This window comes from Rhinolophus ferrumequinum, chromosome 6 (assembly GCF_004115265.2).
Source record: "Rhinolophus ferrumequinum isolate MPI-CBG mRhiFer1 chromosome 6, mRhiFer1_v1.p, whole genome shotgun sequence".
In the NCBI taxonomy this organism is placed as follows: Eukaryota; Metazoa; Chordata; class Mammalia; order Chiroptera; family Rhinolophidae; genus Rhinolophus; species Rhinolophus ferrumequinum.
In genome coordinates, this window is record NC_046289.1 from 74602287 (window position 1) to 74624598 (window position 22312).

General features: G+C 40.1%; 1 protein-coding gene across 5 annotated transcripts in view; it reads right to left on the reverse strand.

The window, feature by feature from the left end:
* The window catches only part of LOC117024202 (mast cell protease 4-like), a 28956-nt gene that overhangs the window by 1640 nt on the left and 5004 nt on the right, over positions 1–22312 (reverse strand). For 4 of the 5 annotated variants that reach the window (XM_033109636.1, XM_033109635.1, XM_033109638.1 and 1 more), the window contains exons 5-6: positions 9748–9952; positions 190–340 (exon numbers count right to left, since the gene is read on the reverse strand). In XM_033109636.1, the coding sequence (XP_032965527.1) occupies positions 190–340; positions 9748–9952 (356 nt within the window). Of the gene's footprint in view, positions 1–189; positions 341–905; positions 973–9747; positions 9953–22312 lie in introns of those variants that run through there. The other variant, XM_033109639.1, reaches the window with a different exon arrangement.

The window sequence follows — 22312 nt, forward strand, 5'->3', positions numbered from 1 at the left end:
GTCAGAGATGACCTCTGGAGATAGAGATGGAGATGGCCAACAAACACGCCTGGTTCCTCCCACGATAGATCGCTGATCATCTGAGATGAGCAGGGCACAAAAATCTCTCCTCAGGCCACTTCAAAGTTGTGTATAACTCTGGTTCCTACAACTCCTCACATGAAAAGAGAACAAGGTCAGTTTTCTTACCTTCCTTTACAGTGAGCAGCTGTCACCACAAATTTTCGGCTTATCAGAAACCCACCACAGTTGCCAACAACACCCTGTTCACCGATTATTTCCAGATGGGCCATGTAGGGGCGGGAGTGTGGCTTGGACTCAACGCCACCGATAATCTCACCTGAAACAGAGAACCCCAGGTTCCCAAATGTAGACTCCCTGAGCCTTCAGGCAGAGCCCTGGGCATTCATGAGGAAGACGAGGTGAAAGCCGGGGGACCCCCATCCTCACCCTTACCTCTAACGTAGCTCAGCCTCTCCAAGTATCCTTTTTATTGGATTTCTCTACCCCAATCCCCCCGTCAGCCCTCATCTTACTTTTCAGAACACAATGGCTCGTCTTGATTCTGAGTTGTCATTGAAACATTTCTCCATTTTCTCATCCCAACCTCCTCCACACGAAGTCAAGGTCAGAGAATGGCCAGGGAACAGAATTGTGGATATTTTGAGGAAAGCAGGTTAAGAGGTACTTCCAAAGCCAGTTTTCTGATTCTTTCTCCACCCAAGATTTCTCGTTCCTGGGAACCTGTTATTAACTGCTGGGAAAGAGCACAATTCTTCCAGATAGAGAGTCCCCCGTGGAACACTCACAGTGGGCTCTTGCAGTCTCATTTTAGGGTCTTCTTTGACTCAGTTTGGAATAGGAGCTGGGGACCCAGAGGACAGGGAGTTACACCCTAGACTTACCAGCTCCAGCTTCAGCAGGCAAGAGAAAGACCAACCAAAGGAATAGGGCCTGCATTTTGCCAGCGATGCTGCCTGTGCTAAGCTTCTTCTGTCAGCCCCCGCTTTTATAATCCCAGAAGTAGAGGAAAGGGGGGAGGGCTGGAAACCACAGAAACTACATTTTTGTCTTTCACTCTGGCCTGGCTTATCTTCCTCATCAGAAATTCTCACAGCTGTCCTCTCTGCTCTGCTGGTGTTGAAGCTGTGGTCAGAGCCCAGGAGTCCTGGCTTCTAGGATGAGGAATGCGTCTTTCTCATCTAACGCAGTTCTCTAGGGGCCTAATAGCAGCACATATTGGAGGTGGGGGTATTTTTAGATGCTGTAGGGGTCTAGAACAGCTTTCTGTAAATAGCCAGTTTCTAGGTATTTTCAGCCTTCCGAGCCATACTGACTCTGTGGCAGCCATTCAATTCTGCTGTTACAGCACAAAAGCAGACATAGACAAAATAAACAAATGAGTACGACTGTGTTCCAATAAAACTTAATTTATAAAAACAGGGAGTGGGCCAATTTGGCCTGAGGACCATAGTTTGCTCCCTACCCCCACCTAGAAGATCAGCCCTTCCTTCAATCCGAATAATCAGTAGGAGATTAGATGTTGAATACCCCCAGTATGTTTGGCACCCATATGACTTTACATAGATCATGTCACTTAATCTTTTTAACAGTCCTCCTGGGTAAGTATTATTATATACAAATATGGAGCACTCAGCTGAAGCTTGGAATGTCACACAACAGCAAGATCCAAAATTTAATATGTCAGATTCTGAAACTCTTACTTTTCCCATTCCACTAATCTGAATAATAAGGGGTGTGGGGTGAAGGGTTAGCGCAATGAATGGAGAAAGGAATGGAATGTATAAAAGAGAATGCTTGTATTCTCTAGGGGGTTTTGGGGTTTTCCACTTATGCGTGGAGTGTCACATTTGGTTTGATAATAAAATGATATCTGCACTTGTCATTATTTGAGATATTACTCTGGGCTGTTGTTATTTTATGTGTAGTGAGAAAGGAAAAAATGTTCTCGATTAGACAGTAACATGCCATTGATTACAGGATTCGTTCCTGTTGGAAAGAGGTTAAAATGTGAAATATTGTGCATCAATGAAATATTCTAATCAGTGGCATATTACGCGTATGTGCTTTATCGCACTCACCCTCACACCAATCCTGAGAAGTATTGTTTCTATTTGACAGATGAGGAAACTGAGGCTCAGAGAACTTTGGTAGCTTGACAAAGATTTCATAGCCAATAAATATCAGAACTAGTTGTCTAACACATATCAGTTTGACTCTAATCATGTGATCTTTCCATATGTCATGCTGCTTTCCTGGTTGTAAAAATAAAACAGAAGAAATCAACAAGAAGAAGGATCTAGAGAGGATTTCTTCACCAGTTCCCACAGTTTTATAAGATACAGTCGTTATAATAAATTCCTTATTTTCATCACTCACAGTGGCTCTGCTTTCCTGATTGAGCTCTAAACAGAGATATTGGCACTGGAATGGGGTCCAAGGGAATCTAAACTTAGGTCCAAGGGAATCTAAACTTAGGAATCTAACCGGTGTGGGTTATCTGCTATTGGTTCTCTAATTTGAATATATTTAAAGGTATTGCTTATCATGTTGTAAGTGGTTAAGAATATTAGTTATAAGTGGTCATTTATATTATTGTATTAACTGTTACTTATATTATTACCTGAAGATATCTGTAATCACAGGCAAGTCTTTAGGTGACCAACTATTTGCTGCCCTAGAACATGCTGTGTTTCCCCGAAAATAAAACCTAGCCAGACAATCAGCTCTAATGCATCTTTTGGAGCAAAAATTAATATAAGACCCGGTCTCACATAAGACCGGGTCTTATAGTAAAATAAGACCTGGTATTATATTATATTATATTATATTATATTATATTATATTATATTATATTATATTTATTATATTATATTATACCGGGTCTTATAGTAAAATAAGACCGGGTCTTATATTAATTTTTCCTCCAAAAGACACATTAGAGCTGATTATCCGGCTAGGTCTTATTTTCAGGGAAACACTGTATTAATGGAAATAAGGAGTTTAATGGGGTTAATTACTTCTAAGTGCAGTAGAGAACTTAGGAAAAGAAAATGATGAGCTTTGGACTTCACATTTTAAGCTTATGGTCTAAGTAAGGATATAGAAATCTATGACTGACATAAAAGAAACTCTTATCTCATGTAACCTCATGTCTGAGATTTCTGAAAACCAAACCAATGTCTAATCCCGTCAGTGGCTTGCAATGCATTTTGAATTCCCAGGCTGTCAGGGTCTCTTATATAAAGTTAAGGTATTAATTGGGATGGTGAAAATTGGGATGGGAATCTATTTGGGCAGATTCTGATGAAACTGGAACGTTGAACTGGTAAATTCCTTCAATCTGCCTTTGTCAGTAACAGCAGCCGCTCTTCCTCAGTCTGAGGAGGTTAGTCTTCCCTGGCCTGAAGAATCTGTGATGGGATCCTCTGAGGTAGTTCTTTTGCAGGAGACTGCTGACCCCTGCCCTTTTATTGCTTCTAGATCTATAACCAGGTCAAGTCCCAGAAGTAAGTGTGACCCATGAGGAATTGCAGTATATACCAAAATAATTGCAATATTTTTGCTAATTTATATAAACAGAAACATGAATGAGAATGGATCTTAAAGGTGTTGGTGTAGGGTAGAAGGAACGTAGTAATGTTGGGCCTGGATGGTGGGATGAACTAAGCAGAGATTCTAATGTCAGTGTATTAGAGCAAGCATACTGAAGTGGCTGTAACTATTTGCCTAGTTGGTTGAATTGAAATATAGACCCAAAGGTGGCTTTTACTAAGTGAAGTTGAGACGTCAGACCTTCTTTGGTATACTGTAGGAGAAGGTATCCAATGTTTAGGGAAATCAGAAGGCAGAGTGGGTTTATTATGTGAGACTGGTGTACTCACTCCCTAAGTGTGTCTCAGGAGAGTGCGGAGAACACAACTTCAACCAAAGCTGTGAAAAATACATTGGGGCGAGGGAGCTCTGGCATCTTTGAAGAGGCTGTAGTGGCCGTTTGCTGTAGACCTGGAGTGACTGTGGGAACTGCTGTTGCTGGAGTGGGATCCCTGAGTTCCAAGGTGATGATAGGATCCCAGGGTGGGAGAAGCCAGGCTACCAGAGATAAGGTGGGCGTGGTTACAGTCATGGGTGTCAGGGTTGAGGCAGAAGTCAAGGTAGTTTCACAAATAGAGGTCTTTGACTTTGGCTAATTGTTCATGGTGTCCCTAGAACTGAAATATATGGGCCACCTACTAAAGCCATAATTGATTTGTATAAGTGGAAGCATTCTAGATCTAATGACCAGAGGTCTTGAATATCACCAGGCACCTCAACAATTCCCAGACTTGAGCTCACTCACTGACCCAGAGCTTCTTGAAAGCAGAGGACTAAGTGCCCTTAAGGGAGGTCCTTGCTACATAGTTAAAAATCTGTACTGTACATCTTCCTCCTTGCCTTCCCCAAGGCTACCTGTGGCCGTCTCCCAGAGTGACTATAAATTAGAGAAAAAAATCTGAGAAATAGTAGGTGTTTTTGTTTGGTTACTGGGCACTGGCTCTGACTTCATACTAATTTCTAAAGATCCCAAATGCCTCTGTGAATCACCCGTCAGAGAATGGGCTTATAGAGGTGGTCAGCTGGGTTTTGGCATGGGTTCCTCTCATAGTGATTCGCAAACCAACCTTTGACTATTTCCCCAGTTCCAGAAGGCAGAGGTAGAATAGACAAAATAGAAAACTGGCAGAATTTCTACAGTGGTTGCCTGACTCATGGAGTGAGGTCTATTATGGTAGAAAAGGACAAGTGGAAGCCAGCAGAATTGCTTCTATCTGCGAAAATAGTAAACCGAGATCAATATTATCTTCATGGAGAAATTTGGAGATGAGTGCAACCACTCAATTCCTGAATGATGCAGGAGTAACGGTTCCTACCACATTCCCATTCAGCTCACCTATTTGGTTTGTGCAAAAGACAGATGGATCTTGGAGAATTACAGTAGATTATTGTAAATTTAATCAGGTGGTGACTAATTACAGCTGCTCTTCCCAGTGTAGTTTTATTGCTGGAGCAAATACAACAGATCTCCTGCAGGTGTCCTGGGGAATGCTTGGCAGGGCCACCAATATACCATCACTCAGGGTCATTTCAACAACTATTGCAGGGACCTTGATCATCTCTCTACTTCGTAGGACATCATACTGGTCCATTACATTGATGTTATGTTGTTTGGATCTGGGGGTCAAGAATTAGCAACTACTTTAGACAGTTTGATCAGATGCAAGAGGGGCAGAGTGTGGGAATAAATCCCACAAAAACTCATGAGTTATCATTATTAGTGAAATATTTGAGGGTTCAGTGATCTCAAACCAAGATATCCCTTCTTAAGTAATAGACAAGTTGCTGCATCTGGTCCCTTTTACCCCTAAAAGAGGTAGTTTCTGAACGGCCAGTTGATTGAGAAAGAATATATTTACATCTGGTTTACGTTAGTTCTCAATGATATGCTGGTAACACTTAAAAGTGGGTGGTGGTAGTAATAAGCCCCACTCCAAGTCTCGCCCCTGCCCCCCGGAGGATGACGGTGCACAGAAATTCAAGCTGAAAATAAAAATGTCTTCACACTCCTAGAAAAAGGCTGATTATTCTGTAGCCATGGTAACAAGTAGCAACCAGAACTATTTTTTAATTAAACTTTTTACTTTGAAATAATTGTAGGTTTACATACAGTTGTAAGAAATAATACAGAGAGACCCTATGTACCCTTCACCCAGATTCCTCCAATGGTAACACCTTGCAAAATGATAGCATAATATTACAACCAGGAAACTCACATTGATATAATTTACCAATCTTTTTCAGACTTCATCAGTGTGTGTGTGTGTGTGTGTGTGTGTGTGTGTGTGTGTGTGTGGTATTTAGTTCTATGCGATTTTATCACGTGTGGGGTCATGTAGCATTCACAAGAGTCACAAGGTACTGCAGTCCCATCACGAAGAACCCTCGTGCTGCTCTTTTATAACCACACACCCCACTGTGCTCCTCTACCGCATCCCTAACCCCCTTGCAACTATTAATCTCTTTTCTACAATTTTATCTCATTTCAAGAATGGTATATAATGGACATATATTTTGTATGTAACTTTTTTGTAAACATCGTAAATGTTTTAAAATTCAATGTCTGATTTTATTTGCATATAAAAACACAATAGAATTTTATGTATTCATCTTCTAATGTGTAATCTTGCTAAACTCATTTTTAATAGCTTTTTTTGTAGATTCCTTAGGATTTTCTACATAGATGATTATGTTACTTGCAAATAAAGAAAGTTTTACTTTTGTCTTTCCAATTTCTATACCTGTCGTTTCTTCTTGCCTTATTGCTGGACTTGCTAGGTCCAGCAGTATAATGTTGAATACAAATGGTGAGAACGACATTCTTGCTTCATTTCCAAATTTAAGTCTTTTACGATTATTTATGATGTTAGGTATAGGGACTTGTAGATGCTCTTTATCAGGTTGAAGAAGTTGCCTTCTGTTCTTTGTTTGCTGAGTTTTTTTTTTTTAAATCATGAATGGATGTTGGATTTTATTAAAGAATTTTTCTGCATTGATTGAGATGATCATATATTTTCTATTTTTAGTCTGTTAACATGATGAGTTACATGAATTGGTTTTTGAATGTTTAACTTTACAATCCTAGGATAAACTCCATTGGATCATGATACATTATCCCTCTCTATGTTGCTATATTTGATTTTCTAAAAACTTTAAAAGAATTTTTGCATCTATTATTGCAGTGGGCAGCCTCTAAGATGGCCCTCTATGACCCCCGCCTCCTGGTACTTATGCTGTTATGTAATCTCCTTCACTGTGGACTGGACTGACTGACTCACTTCTAATTAATAGAATATTGTAGAAGTGATAGAATGCCACTTTCAAGAATAAGTTGCCAAAAGAATGTAGCTTCTATTTTCAGGACTTCCTCCCTCCCTCTCTCCTTCCCTCCCTCGCTTTCTCCCTCCCTCTCTCAAAATGCTTCTCTTTTGCATTGGGAGAAGCAAGCTGGCATATTATACATAACTCTATGGAGTGCCCTACATGGCGTGATGGGTGTGGTGATTGATTGAGGCCCACAGTTCCACAGCCTGTTAGGAACTAAGCCCCATCAGCAACCACAGGAATAAGCTTTCAGGTGGATCCTGTATCCCCAGTGAAGTCTTTAGGTGGAACTGCAGCTCTAGTAAACAGCTTGACTAAGCCTCACGGGTGAAATTGAACCAGGAACACTTAGCTAAATCCCACTTGGATTCCTGACTCACAGAAATGGTGGGTTTTACGTCATTAAATTTTAGGGTAATTGTTATGCAGCAATAGATAATTAATACAATGTTCACAAGGGATATTTGTCTGTTGTTTCCTTTTGTTGTAATGTGTTTGTCTGGTTTTGGTATCAGGGTAATACTGGGCTCAAACGAGTCCTTCTCTTCTATTTTTTAAGAAGGTTTAGTGGAATTGGTATTATTTTTTTCCTTCAATGTTTGGTAAAATTCACCAGTGAAGCTTTCTGGGTCTGGAGCTTTGTTTGAAGGAAGATTCATGACTACATGATATAGGACTCTAAAGAACACATTTATTATTGAGTGAGTTTGATAGTTTTTGTCCTTCAAAGAATTTGTTCATTTCACCTAATTTGCCAAATTTACAGGCATGAAGTTATTCATAATATTCCTTTATTATCCTTTTTAATATCTGTAGCATCTGTAGTGATGTTGCTTCTCTCATTGCTGATATTGGTAATTTGGGTTATCTCTCTTTTTTTTCCTGATCAGCTGGATAGAGATTTATCAGTTGTATTGATCTTCTGAAATAACCTGCTTTGGCTTCATTGATTTTCTCTGTTGTTTTTCTATTTTCTAATTCCTGTTTTTTGTTCTTACTATCTTCTTTCTTCTGCTTACTTTGGGTTTAATTTTATCTTCTTTTACTAGTTTCTTAAGATTGATTCTTAGATCATTGGTTTGAGACTTTTCTAAATATATATATATATTTATATATATATATATATACGTATATATACATAAAATTATTGATTTTATATATAGGCATATTTAGAATTGTGTTTTCCTAGAGATTTCTAACTTTTATCTTAATATATGGAAAATATCCCAAACAATGCTTTAAAAAAAACCCAATTGTATGATTTTACTATAATCTCATCAGGTCTATTTTGGTCTGTATCTATTTATATTTATTATAAAAGAGTGTATCTTTTTATTTTGTTTAGTTAAAATTTATTTGGGTGACAATGGTTAGTAAAATTACAATAGGTTTCAAGTGTACAATTCTGTAATACATCAGCTATATATCACCTTGTGTGTTCACCACCAGAGTCAGTTTTCCTTCCATCACCATATATTTGACCCTGTTTACCCTCATCTCCCACCCCCCACTCCCCTGACCCTCTGGTAACCACTAAACTATTGAGTGTATCTTTTTTTCATCCCTTTATTGCCAACCTTTTAACATTCTTATGAGTAAGTAAATATTTAGCTGGATTTGTTCACCAAATCTGATATTTGTCTTTTAACTTATGTGTAGAGTTCATTTACAATTTGTTTAACTGCTGTTATATTCGAAATTAGTTATACTAACTTGCCTTATAGTCTGTGTTTTCTCTTCTTTTTCTGTCTGCTTTTGTAAGTGATTGAGTTTCTAAATATTTCCCTTTCTTTTTTTAGTAGTGTAGAAACAATGCATTGTATTTCTTTTTCGTGGTATTTATCCCCCAATTTTATTTTGGCACTTAGGTAGCTAAATACCAGACAACTTGCTTTATGTATAAAGAGGGCTTCCCAATGAGATTGTGTAGGTTAGGGACTGGAAAATTTGTTTTTTCTGTACTTTAGCTGGAGTCCATTTGTAGTTCTCTAATATTTAGCTTTACCTGAAATTTTTGCTTTGCTTCTGATCTTCACTGTACTTTAGTCTTTAATTATGGGACTGCCGGGCTCTCTCCAGTATGCTTCCCTGGGTCTCTTTTTGTTTTAATTGTGCTCCTGCATGAAGGTGGTAGTGAATAAAGTAGCCAGGGCAGCAAAAGGTTGAGGGGCGTTGAATTCCAATGTCTCAGGGGTGAGAGATGGCAGGGACAGCTTCTTGTTTTGCTTTCTCGCTTCTGTTGTAGGCTCACTGCAGATCTGACAACAGTTGGCTTTGTGTTGTTCTCTGTTCTGTCTCTTCTCCTTTCACCAGCCTCTCCATTTACCCAGTAGTCATGCGAAGCAGTCCTCAAGCCATCCATTTGCCATGGATTTGGGTAAAATCCCTTAAATCTGGGATGCTTCTTTCATAAACCTTGTGATACAGCCAGTCTCTCTATCAGCAAAACACATCGTCTAGGCCAGCAACAGATAGTTCTGTGCATCTTAGAATCAAATCTATTAATGGCAATCTTCTCATATCTGGTGAGCTTTTGGACCAACTGTCCTTTTCATGTGCCTATATGTGCCTTCAGTTGCTCCTCGTTTGATTTGTGGTTGCTGCCAAGAATGGAGTCAAGCCGCTGCTCTGAGCCAGCATGGCAAGAGTCAGAGCGCCCAGCCCCAACGCATATTTTATGCTCTCCCATCTGTGATTTCAATTAATTGAGGGGGTGCTACCCAGGACTGTTCATTTAGCCCTCTAGGATCTGAAACCAATATTTTCCTGGGTAATGATTCTACCTTTCAGTTGCTCCTTATGCCTTACCTCTTAAGACAACCATCCAGGAATAACTTTCTCCTCCTAGATGCTGTATGTGATTGATATAGTTTTGAACATTTGGATGGTCTGTTGATGCTGCCACGGTGGAGGGATCTAAGCACAAAGATCTCTTGTGAAGGATTGATTTTTCAGTGCTTGTAAGAGGAGTATCATGAAGAGAAGAGAGGAGTGGATATCCCAGGGCAAATATCTGCGAATTACATGCAAAGATCACATTATCAAGGCTTGGGGAAGGGTTATCCTTTCCTTACAGAAGCCTTATTCCACACATTTGGGAGCTAGGTGGATCAATAGTTACGAGCTCTGGAATCAGACAGCATTGGAATCCTGGAATCATCCCTTAGTCGCTTTGTGATTTGGGGCAAGTTTTGTCATGTCTCTTAGCCCCCTCCCCACTCATCTGTAAAATGGGCATCAGACGGTGGGGATTAAATAAGAGATTTTATTATTATTATTATTATTATTTTTGGTAAAGTATCAGGCATAGTAAGTTCACAAAGTTAGTTTATTAGCCCCTAACATCACTTACTTCTTCTGAGAGTTTGTGAACCAGAATTCTGTTCTTTTAAGGTGTGCCAGGACTCTAGAAAGCCAAAGGACTGTTCCAGCATTTGGAACAGTCTCCCACGTGCCCCTGTCCTATGACAATATGTGAGGGATTCTGGGGCTCTCCTCTCTGTTTCCAGAGGAGTGGTGGTTCTGAGCCCGGGGGTTTCCCATTTTTGTGAAAATGCCACCCTGTTCTCTGGGTTACGCTCAGGAATCTGAGGGCTGGGATGGTTAATTCCATCCTCATTTTGTGTTCTGGGACCTCATGTGCCATTATTTCAGTGCATACTTCCAGTTGCTCGAACTCCTCCCTGATTTTATGACCGTTTAAAAAATCTAGTCTGAATCCCTTGATAATCATATGAAACATGATTGGCACGATCTCTCCCAGTCTCAGCCTTCTGTTCTATCACGAGTTCTTTCAGTGACAATGCTAGTATCAGTCTGGATCTTGAACTTCTCCGTTCCTCTCAGGCTCTGGGTTTCCAGATAAAGTGCCACTCACTCACTTTATGAGTCAAAAAATAGTTTGACGGGCACTTACTAGATGCCACAGCCTGGTGATAAAAAGGAGATCACAGTCTGCAAGCTCATAATTACAGCACAAATAACAAAGTGCCTCAATGGAGAGATATAAGTGCTGTGGGATGGTAAGAGAAGCTCTTAAATCTGTCCTGGGGAGGCAGTGACAGCTTCATTGAGCCGAGATCTCAAGGATAGTGTACACTTTGTCATTGGACAAATTGACACAGGGTTTTCTGGGGGAGAAAAGTAGCAACATACACAAAAAGGGCAAGAGAAAGGATGGCTATTTGGGGAACTACAAGTCATTCAGTATTGAAGCATAAAGTTAAGAGAAAAATGGCAGGAATAGTGGAAGATGAGCTAGATAGGAGCCAATTTAGGAAGGGCTTGTCTGCATTAGAAGTGTGGAGTTTATAAATGAGTTTTTTTTTTGTTTGTTTGTTTTTTAAGTTGTGGTAAAAAACCTGCCATCTTAACCATTTTTTAAGTGTATAGTACAGTAGTATTAACTATATGCCCATTGTTGTGCAACAATCTCTAGAACTTTTTCATGTTGCAAAACTGAAACTCTATATCCATTGAACAACTCCCCATTTTCTCCTTCCCCCAGCCCCTGGCAAACACTGTCCTACTTTCTGTTTTAAGAGTTTGACTACTTTAGATACTTCATATAAGTGGAATCATGCAGTACCTCTCTTTTCCTCAGGGTTCATCCATGTCGTAGTATATGACGGGATTTCCTTCGTTAGGGCTAAATCATATTCCCTTATATGTGTACATTACATTTTCTTTATCCATTTGTCTCTCAATGAACATTTAGTTTGCTTCCACCTCTTGGCCTGTTTTTTGTTTTCTTTAAACTGTGAAATAGATCACTTAAATAGGAAGAGCTTATAACTTACATGTACAGTTAATGAGCAATTATAGAACAGACGCTCATGTAACTGCCACCCAGGTTAAGAAAGAACATGGCCAGCACCCAGTAGCTCCATGTGCTTCCTGGTTACAACCTTCTATCTGCACTAGAGGAGACCACTAACCTGATTCTGTCATGATTATTCCCTTATTTTTTGCATCTATTTTGTTTCTGAGTTTGAATAAGAGTAAATATATTTTTACTGCATGTGGATGTATCTCTGGACGATATAATTTAATTTAGTCTATTTTTGAATTTTATATAAATTGGATATGTGTGTATTTTTTTGTAACTTGCTTCTTTTATTTAAAATTATGTTTGTGGGATTTACTTATGTTGTGTGTTTTTATTGTATGAATATACCACAATTTATCCACTTACTGATAATAGACACTTTTTTCTAGTTTGTGATTATTATGTATAATACCAGTAAAAGCATTTGTCATATTTATTTATTTTTAAAATAATTTTTTATTTTTCAATTAAAATTGACATACAATGTTTATTAGTTTTAAGTATACAACATAGTGATTAAGCATTTATATAACTTATGAAGTGATCACCCTGATAAGTCTGTTACCCATCTGATAGCACACTTAGTTATTACAATATTATTGACTGTATTCCCCATGCTGTACTTTACGTTCTCGTGACTGTTTTTATAACTGGCAATTAATCCTTTCCCCTGTTTCATCTATCCTCCCAACTCCCCTCCTTCCATCTGGCAACCATTAAAGTGTTCTCTGTATCTACAAGTTTGTTTATTTTGTTTTTTTTGGTTCTGCATATAAGAGATTCTGCCTACAAGAGATTCACTTCAGATCAAAAGACACACCCAGAATAAAGTAAAGGGATGGAAAAAGATATTTAATGGAAATGGAAATGAGAAAAAGCTGGGATAGCAATAGTCATATCAGACAAAATAGACTTTTAAACAAAGGCTATAACAAGGGACAAAGAAGGATCCAAGACTTCTGTTCCAGGAATTTATCCAAAGAAACTCAAAACATTAATTTGAAAAGACATATGCATCCCTGTGTTTATTGCAACATTATTTATGGAGGTAACATTAGTATCCATCGATAGACAAATGGATAAAGAAGATGTGATACATACATACAATGGAATATTACCCGGCCATGAAAAGTGAAATATTGCTGTTTGCGACAACATGGATGGTTGTAGAGGGTATTATGCTAAGTGAAATAAGTCATACAGATTGAGCCAAATACCATATAATTTCACTTATATGCAGAATCTAAAAAAGTAAAAGCATTCTTGAACATGTATCCTGGTGCAAATTTGCATGAATCTAATTATCACCTGTAACTAAGAGTGCAGTCATTGGGTCAAACCATATGTATACTTTCAACTTTAATAAGATATGCCGAACTGTTTCTAGAATCATTGTACCAATTTATGCTCTCACCAGCAGCTTATAAGTCTTCTTGTTGCTTTATATTTGCACTAACATATGGTATTTTCAGACTTTTTTAAAGTAGAATTTTTGCTGAAGAATGACACAAACATACCAAAATATATACATCTTGTACTAGCTAGAGCAATCGGGCAAGAGAAAGAAATAAAAGGCATCTAAATCAGAGAGGAAGAAATAAAATTGTTGTCATTTGCAGATGATATGCACTTATATATAGAAAACCGTAAAGATTCAGTGAAAAAACAGTTGGAGCCAACCAACAAATTCAGCGAATTTGTAGGACATAAAAATGAACATACAGAAATTTCTATACACTAACAGTGAAATATCTGAAAAAGAAATAGAGAAAATTATCCCATTCACAATAGCATCAAAAACAATAAGAGACTTAGGAATAAATTTAACCAGGGAATTGAAATATCCATACAAGGAAAACTACTAGACTTAAATGAAAGAAACTGAAGAAGACACAAACAAATGGAAAGTTATCCCATGTTCATGGATTGGAAGATTTAATATTGTTAAAATGGCAGTACTATCCAAAGCCATCTATAGAGTCAATGCAATCCCTACTAAAATTCCAATGGCAATTTTTCACAGAAATGGAACAAACAATCCTAAATTTGTATGGAACCACAAAAGACCCCAAATAGCTAAAGAAATTCTGAGAAAGAACAAAGTTAGAGGCACCACAATTCCTGATTTCAAGTTATAGTACAAAGCTATAGTAATCTAAGCAGTATGGTACTTGCATGAAAATTGACTGTTGCCAGCACCCCAAAAGCTCTTTTGTCCCCCTCTCAGACTCTACCTTTCTTTTCCCTAAATGTACCCTTTTTTGTAACTTCCATCACCTTAGATTAATTTTGCCAGTTTGTTTTAAAAAACTTTATATAAATAGAATCAATCACTATGTACCCTTTTGTGTCTGGCTTCTTCAAGTTATGTTTTTAAAGACTCCTCCAAGTGGTTGTGTGGAATGGTGTTCCTTCATTCTTACTGATGATTAATGTTCCATTGTGATTGTTCTACAACTTCTGTATCCATTCTATTGGATATTGGAATTTGTTATTTCCATTGTTTTTGCTATTGAGAATAGATCTGCTATGAACTTTTGTATTCATACCTTTGGTACACATATGTATGAATTTCTGTTGAATGTATATCTAAAAATGGAATTGTTGTACTCAATATAAGCATAAGTTGAGAAAAACGTTTTTTTCCCCCCCACAAAGTGTTTATATCACTTCCATCAGTAGTGTATGAAAGTTTTGGTAATGTTGGTATACCTTGTTAACACTTGATATTGTCAGAACTTCTCATTTTAGCCACTCCAGTGGCTGTGTAGTGGTATCTTATTGCAATTTTTAATTTGCATTTCCTTGAACTAATACTGTTGAAAAATGTTTTATATGCTTATTGGCCATTTTAATATCCTGGTTTGCAAAGAATGTGAGAGTTTGCTTATTTAAAAAATTACATTGCCTGTATTTATCTTACTGGTTTGTAGAAGTTCTTTATATATTCTGGATATGAGTCCTTTGTCAATATATGCATTGCAAATATTTTTTCCCACTTAGTGGTTTGTCTTCTCACCCGCTTGTCTTTTGATGAACAAACACTCTTAATTTTAAGGTATTTTCCTTTATGATTAGTGGTTTTTGTGCCTTATTTAAGAAAATTCTTGCACACCTAAAAGTCATGAAGATAGTCTTCTATATTAACTTCTGGAGTTTCCTTTGGAGGAGGTTTTAAATTGCAGATTCTATCCCTTAACAGATATTGGGCTACTCATATTTTCAAATTTTCTTGTGTCAGTTTTGGTGAGTTATGTTTTTTAAGAACTAATCAGTTTTCTAATCTAGAATTTAAAGTTAATTATCAAAAAGTTTTTTCATAATATAATAAAAACTTTTAAAAATATTTGTAAAATGTATAATGATATTTCTTTTTCCATTGTTGATTCTGGTAATTTTTTTTCTCTTTTTTTCCTTAATCAGTTTAAGGGTTGTCAAATAAAATATAAGATGCCTAATATTTATACTAACATTTTTTTATCTGACCTTCAAATTTAACTGGAATCCTGTATTTTTATTTACTAAACCTGGCAACCCTATCAGTCTTGCTATAGCTTTATAAGCTTTAATAGTCTTTTCAATTACCTAACTTTTAGCTTTGTTCGCGCATTTGTTTCTATTTTAATAGACTTTGTTCTCACCTTCCCTTTCTTTGGTTTTAATAGTGTACTATTTCTAACATCTTGGATAGAAGTCATGAGATCATATTGACTTGTCAGCTTTTCCTTTTTTCTAATAAATGAAATTTAAGAATGTCAGTTCCCCTCTAGGCACAGCTCTATTTATTTGGTTTTGAGATGACATGCTTTTATTATTAATTTCAAAACATTTCTAAATGTTTATGATTTTCTTTTTTTACCCTAGGATTATTTAGAGTTTGTGTCTAAAACATTGGTTATTTTTTAGTTACCTGTAAATTTACTTTTTTATTTTTAATTTATTTTTAGTTTTTTTTTTTTTTTTTAATTTCTAATTTATCATGGGGCATCATTGAAGACTGTCATGTAGGCAAAATGTCTGCACCTCATCACCCTCCATCCCTGGTTGAGAGTTGAAAGTGTCTGCTTTTATTTCCATGGAAAGAAGAAATAGTCTCAGTTATGGGAGACTGCCCCAACCTGGGTGTTGTTTCCTGCCTTTCTTCTCACTCAGTGTGCTGAGAGGAATGGCGGATGCAGTGGAAATACTGGCTACTTTCCCTCCCTGAAAACAACTTCCTAGGCCTGAGCCTCAAGGGTGGAGATTGGGGTCTTCTCCAAGTATGCCAGTTTCCTTCATAGCTCAGCACAATGGAGAGAAACCAAGAGAATCTGGCCACTGGATTTCCCCTCTTTGGCCTCTGAGGAGAATTTCCACTAGAGAGGATCCTGGGAGTTGAAGGGATCTCATTTCCTTAGGAATGAATAAGGAACCAGGTGTTTAGCTTGGAAGAGAGTACAGTTGGGCTAAAAAGATGGTATGCATAATAGCTGTCCTAAATTAAGGACAGGTGGATCTGGGTGAGATTTTCTCCTTGCAGTTCCAGAACTGGGTAGTTGAATAACTGGCTGCCACACTAATAGAGGGAACCCAGAAAATACTCAGGTAACTTAGATTCTATCACTTAATTGAGAAATACAGACGTATGGAAGCCCCAGTGGGGTTGATTTAAGTTTATAGACAGGACATGGGATGGACCTCATGGGTGGGATGGACCTCGTGGTTCCACGTGGGACATCCTTTCCAGTAGAAGTCAGAGCAGCCTGTACGGCCATGCGGCCAGAGGTTTTGTAGAGAAGAAAATGTGCGGAGTAAAATCTGTATGGAGAAGCCCTGCCCTGGTGGATACAGCATCACCTCTGTTCCTGTGGAGTACTCGCTGAGTGGCTATGCTGGTCACCTCCCTTTCTGGGCCTTATATGGAGATTGGGGAGGATGTGGAGGTGAGATGTTAAAGAGAGTACTTGAAAGATAAGCAGAGGTGAGAAGAGGAGTTCTCAGAGCAGGGTTGACAGCAAAATGTGCTTGAATTTACTGTGTGGTCCTCAATCTTCTCAAAGGAACAAGACAGTCTATGTTACTATGTGTTTATATTTTTTCTTTATAGTACTGGGATTTTTTTCCACAGGAAATAATTTCACCCATACCAAATGTTTAAAATAGATGGACAATTCTGATTTAACATGGTGGAGTGGGCGTTTTGATCCCTTCCCTCTTTTCTTCTATGATGCTCCAGGATTTGAAACCATGGGGCACAATGATACACAAGCTTCCTTTAACTCTATTCATCTGTATTTTCTAAGATCAGGCAAAATGATGCCAGCAGAGTGTGTTGTGGTAAACAATGGCAGTTGTGGTGTTTATGTTTGAAATGGACACTCTTCCATTCTTATTGATTTTCACTCAGACATGTGTCACTCTGAGAACAAAGCACAGAGATACATGGACTGCAGACTAAAGTCACTCTGATCCTGGGTCATTAGGCATTTGTCATTCTCACCATTGTATCTCCAGGGCCATGCACCATGCCAGCAGTTGACTGATCCTCACCAACCATTTACGTATCGATGGATGGCAGGAGCAGGGCCAAACTGCCAACTGTGACCAGAAGGGATGGGCTAAAATGTCCTGTGGCTGTTGCATGATCAGGCAGTGAGTGGACCCTGAGGTTGGGGCAAATGCTCCCACCTTGTCCTCCAGGACCCAGCTCAGAGCCCAGTTGAGAGTCTATCTGCCAGGGGTTTTGGCACCACAAGGAGGAGCCCAGTTGTCGCCCACAGAGTATGCAACAGCTGGCTGTGAGAACCTGAGCCAGAGATATGTGGGTGATTCCCTAAGGCACGGGATCCTGGTGGGGTGAGTGGTCTCTAAGGGTGTCCCTTACACCAGCTCATTGCCTCTGTTCAGCTGGGCTTCCTCACACTGCTCACCTGGCATGACCCCTGAGCATGTGTTTGAGTGGTGGGGTGGGGGGTGGGCTGCCTGAGGATATGGAAGAAGCTGGAGGATAAGGAGCAGTCAGAGCCTGCTCAGGGTCGAGAGGTAACTAACAAGTGCATTTTTATTTAGGGGGAAAGAAAAGTTAGCTCCTTTTCATCTAAGATGTGGTTTATTAAGGAAACTCCAAGTGTGGGTAATCCATAGAGTGAGCATCAGATGGATGCAGGGTTATACAGCTTAATTAAGTTATTCTTGTACCCATGGAGCAATGCTTGAGATTGATCCTGGTGCAGACTGAAGAGGTTTCTCATTGACACTGACATATCGGACACCGTCCTGGGCCTCACCCAGAAGGGTCTCTAGTCTCTACATGGAACAGAGAGAGGCAGGACCCAGCTCACATCCTCCACTTTCCCCTCTATGCAGACTGTTGTTTCTTCACTCCTCTCTGCTGCGACTCTTTGTTGTCTGAAAGGAAATGCCGTGTGTGTGTGTGTGTGTGTGTGTGTGTGTGTGTGTGAGAGAGAGAGAGAGAGAGAGAGAGAGAGAGAGAGAGAGAGGCCATCAGCATTTGGGCGTCCGTGGTCCTGACTGCTCTCCAGCTCTCCACTGCCTTCCCGAAGCGTCAGGAGCAAGGCCCATAGACTGGATGGGAGACCCTGTGGACCCTGGTAAATCAGTACTGTGGACTGTGGGCATAACCTTCCCAGATGCCCCTAAGACTCTTTTGCCTCTGGGTCACTGCTGGCATACGTCTGTCACCTTTCCCTTGCAACAGCCTTCTCTGGATTTCCTACATGCAACTTCCTACACACAACTGGTCAGAACTGTTGTAGTACTGATGCTCTGTGCTCCTGCTGTACCTCCATTTCCACCTCCTGGACTGTGTCCGGATAGTTGCCATCATCCAGGTATCCCCAGCCTGCCTCCCTGCACATTATCCTCTGTATCACCTAGTCCTAACTTTGGTGCTAGACGAAGGACCTCAAAGGAGAAGTTGTTCGGCCTCGTGTTCAGATGGCTGGAAGAGGCAAGAGGTAACAAATGATTTCTTGCTCTGTTGGGTCCTAGCACCAGGGAGGAGCTATGTTTACTGAGCCCTCCTGTAGAACCTATACCAGCCCCTTTGTGACCTGGGACTCAGCAGATGATTCAGGCTGGAAGAGAAGCTGGAGCTGGCGTCTGATCAGCTGCTGAACTAAAAGGAAGGCATGAGGCACTTAAGTTGTATCTGGTCCCTGTCTTTTTAAAATAAATTATTTATTTTTATTAGTTTCAAGTGTACAAAGTAACATAATAGTTAGACATTTAAACCCCTCACAAAGTGATAACGCACTCCTCAAGCTACTACTTCTCTGACATCTCACATAGCTGTTACAATACCATCGACTATCTTCCCTATGTTGTACTCCACATCCCGTGACTATATATACCTATATATTTAGTTATAGTTGATAGTCAATATTATTCTACTTCAGCTTCAGGTGTATAGCGCATTGGTCAGGCATCTACACAGTCTATGACGTGATATCCCTGATAACTCCTGTGCCCATCTGGCATCTTACATGATCTTTAAAACATTGTTGATTATATTCCCCATACTGTATTAACTATCAATTTGTATTTCTTAATGCCTTCACCTTTTTCACCTTGCTCCTAGCCCCATTCCCATCTATCACCCTGATAGATCTAGTACCTACCTGGTACCATACCTAGCTATTACAAAATGATTGACTATATTCCTTATGCTATACCCTACATCCCCATGACTACTGTATAACAACCAATTTGTGCTTCTTAATCCCTTCCCCTTTCACCTATCCTTAACCCCCATCCCATCTTAAAGAAGTTTCTCTAAGATTCCTTGTAATACTGATTTGGTGGTGATGAACTCCTTGAGCTTTTTCTTGTCTGGGAAGCTCCGTATCTGTCCTTCAATTCTAAATGACAGCCTCGCTGAGTAGAGCAATCTTGGTTGTATATTGTTGATTTTCATTACTTGGAATATTTCCTGCCACTCACTTCTTGCCTGCAAAGTTTCTGTCGAGAAATCAGTTGACAGTCTTATGGTGGTTCCCTTGTAGGTAACCAACTGCTTTTCTCTTGCTGCTTTTAAGATTCTCTCTTTTTATTTAAACTTTGGCATTTTAATTATGATGTGTCTTGGTGTGCGCCTTTTTGGGTTTATCTTGTTTGGGACTTTGTGCTTCCAGGGCTTGTGTCCATTTCCTTTACCAGGTTAGGGAAGTTTCTATCATTATTTCTTCAAATAGGTTTTCAATTCCTTGCTCTCTCTCTTCTCCTTTTGGTACCCCTGTAATGCAAATGTTGGTACACCAAGAGGTCCCTTAAATTCTCCTCAATTTTTTGGATTCTTTTTTCTTTTTGCTGTTCTGGTTGGGTGTTTTCTGCTGTCTTATCTTCTACATTGCTGGTTGGATCACTGCTTCACCTAATCTACTGTTGATTCCCTGTAATATATTCTTCGTTTCCATTATTGTATCCTTTATTTCTGACCAGTTCTTTTTCTATGGTTCCCATCTCCATTTTTATGCTTCCTATCTCTCTGTTGAAGTTCTCCCTGAGATCATTGAGCATTCTTATAACCACTGTTTGGAACTCTGCATCTGATAGATGGCTTATCTCCACTTCACTTAGTGCTTTTGCTAGAGCTTTGTTCTGTTCTTTTATTTGGGACATATTTCTTTGTCTCCCCATTTTGGCTGCCTCCCTATGTTTGTTTCTATGCATTAGGTAGGCCTGCTATGTCTTCTGGTCTTAGTAGAATGGCCTTATGTAGTACGTGTGCTGTAGGTTTCAGTGGCGCAGTCTTTCTGGTCACCTGAGCCATATGCTCCAGGTGCATCTCTTGTGTGGGTTGTGTGTGACCTCCTCTTGTAGTTGAGCCTTGGTTGATAATTGCACATCAGTGTGAGAGAGTAACCCTTGGGCTCACTCGTTGTGAGGACTGGCCTTGACTACAGTGGAAGAGTTGTGCAGGGGCTGATCCTATCGAGCAGGATATGCCTCAGCAGGACTCTGGTGCCTGCTCTATCAGCCCCATGTGTGTGTCATACTTGGAGGCGATTGGGTGAAGCTCCAGCTTGTTTTGAAGCTGGCCACAGGGGGCGCCAGCCTCAGGCCCACTTTGGAGGTGATCTGCCTAGGTCTAATTCAGCCACAGCCCGTGCCCCTCCCGGGGCCACCTGGCAGGAGCCAGAAAGAAGTCCGCAGATGGCTGCTGCCTGTGCTGTGCTTGGAAGCGCCTTGAGAGGCCAAGCCGTGAACCAAGGCTAGCTGCCGCTAGTGCTGGCTTAGGGCTGCTCAGCCAGAGGTACAGGACACACTCAAGCCTGATACTGCTTGTCTGGGTTCTGTGAACCTTTGAGAGATCCTAGGAAAGTCTGCAGCTTGAGCCAAGGCAGGTGGTTTGCACAAAAAAGCCACTGAAAGCAGCCCGGGTGTGCCCAAAAGTTTGGAGGGGCCAGGTCTCGAATCACCAGGGCTGGGTGAACTAAAGACGGAGACTAAGAAATGGCTGCCGTCTGTGTTTGCATGCCGGGAAGGAGGAGGGCAAAGAAACAATGGCCTCCAGCAGTTCCTCCATCCAGGGGAAAGCCTTCTCTCCTGCTCCCATCCCAAGCCAGACAACTCATTCCCCACCATATGTTCCTGCTGCCTTTCTAGCTGCTACCCCATTGCTGAAGCTCAGAACAAGTGATTCCATTGGTGGGTAAGTCCACGTGCAGTCCCTTTAAGAGGAGCGCCTGGGAGTGCTCTCAGTCTCACTCAGTCACAATCTCTGCTGGTTTTCACAACCAGAAATTATGGGGACTTCTCTCCCTGGCACTGGGACTCTAGGCTGGAATCTCTTGCTCCTCTAAGGGATGGGGAGGGGACCCCCACAGCCGAAATAGCTCTCCCGATCTTTAATGGTCACACGCAGGTGTGGGAACAGCCTCTCTGACCTTCTACGTCTCTGAAATTCTTACTAGTCTAGAGGTGGATTCTTCTGCAAGTTCTTAGTTGAAAGGCTCCACTTCAACTTGATTTTAGGCGATTCTCAATAAGGGTTGTTTTGTAGATTAGTTGTAATTTTGATGTGGTTGTGAGAGAAGGTAAACACAGCATTTAGCTACTGCTCCATCTTGGTTGTCTCTCCTCTGGTCCCTGTCTTTTGTCTGCATCAGGATATGGGATGGCTCTGCGCATAGGGATTTGCTGCTGGTGGTTTCCCCTCAGTGACAGTTGTAGGAAACATGGGTGACATCTGATCGTAGTAGAAAAATGTGAAGAGGCTGCATGCAGTTCATCACGACCTTCCCTAATCATTCCGGTCTCTACTTGCCCTGGGAATTTGGGGTCTCAGTGACGACTGTCATGCAGCCAAACCTTCACTTTTTAGTCTGAATGAACACCAGGAGGTAGGGGTTATTCAGGCCATATTAGTGGGTGGCTGCCTCTGAAACCCATTCTAATTGTGAAAGTTGTAATAGCAGCTTCTGTAAAACAAGCACTGTAAAATTTCTGGATTGTCAAAATGGTTTAATAATTTGCTGTATATCAATACAGTGGATCATACTGTAACCTTGGAAAATTATACTTCTGAAAGTTCAGTGGAAACTT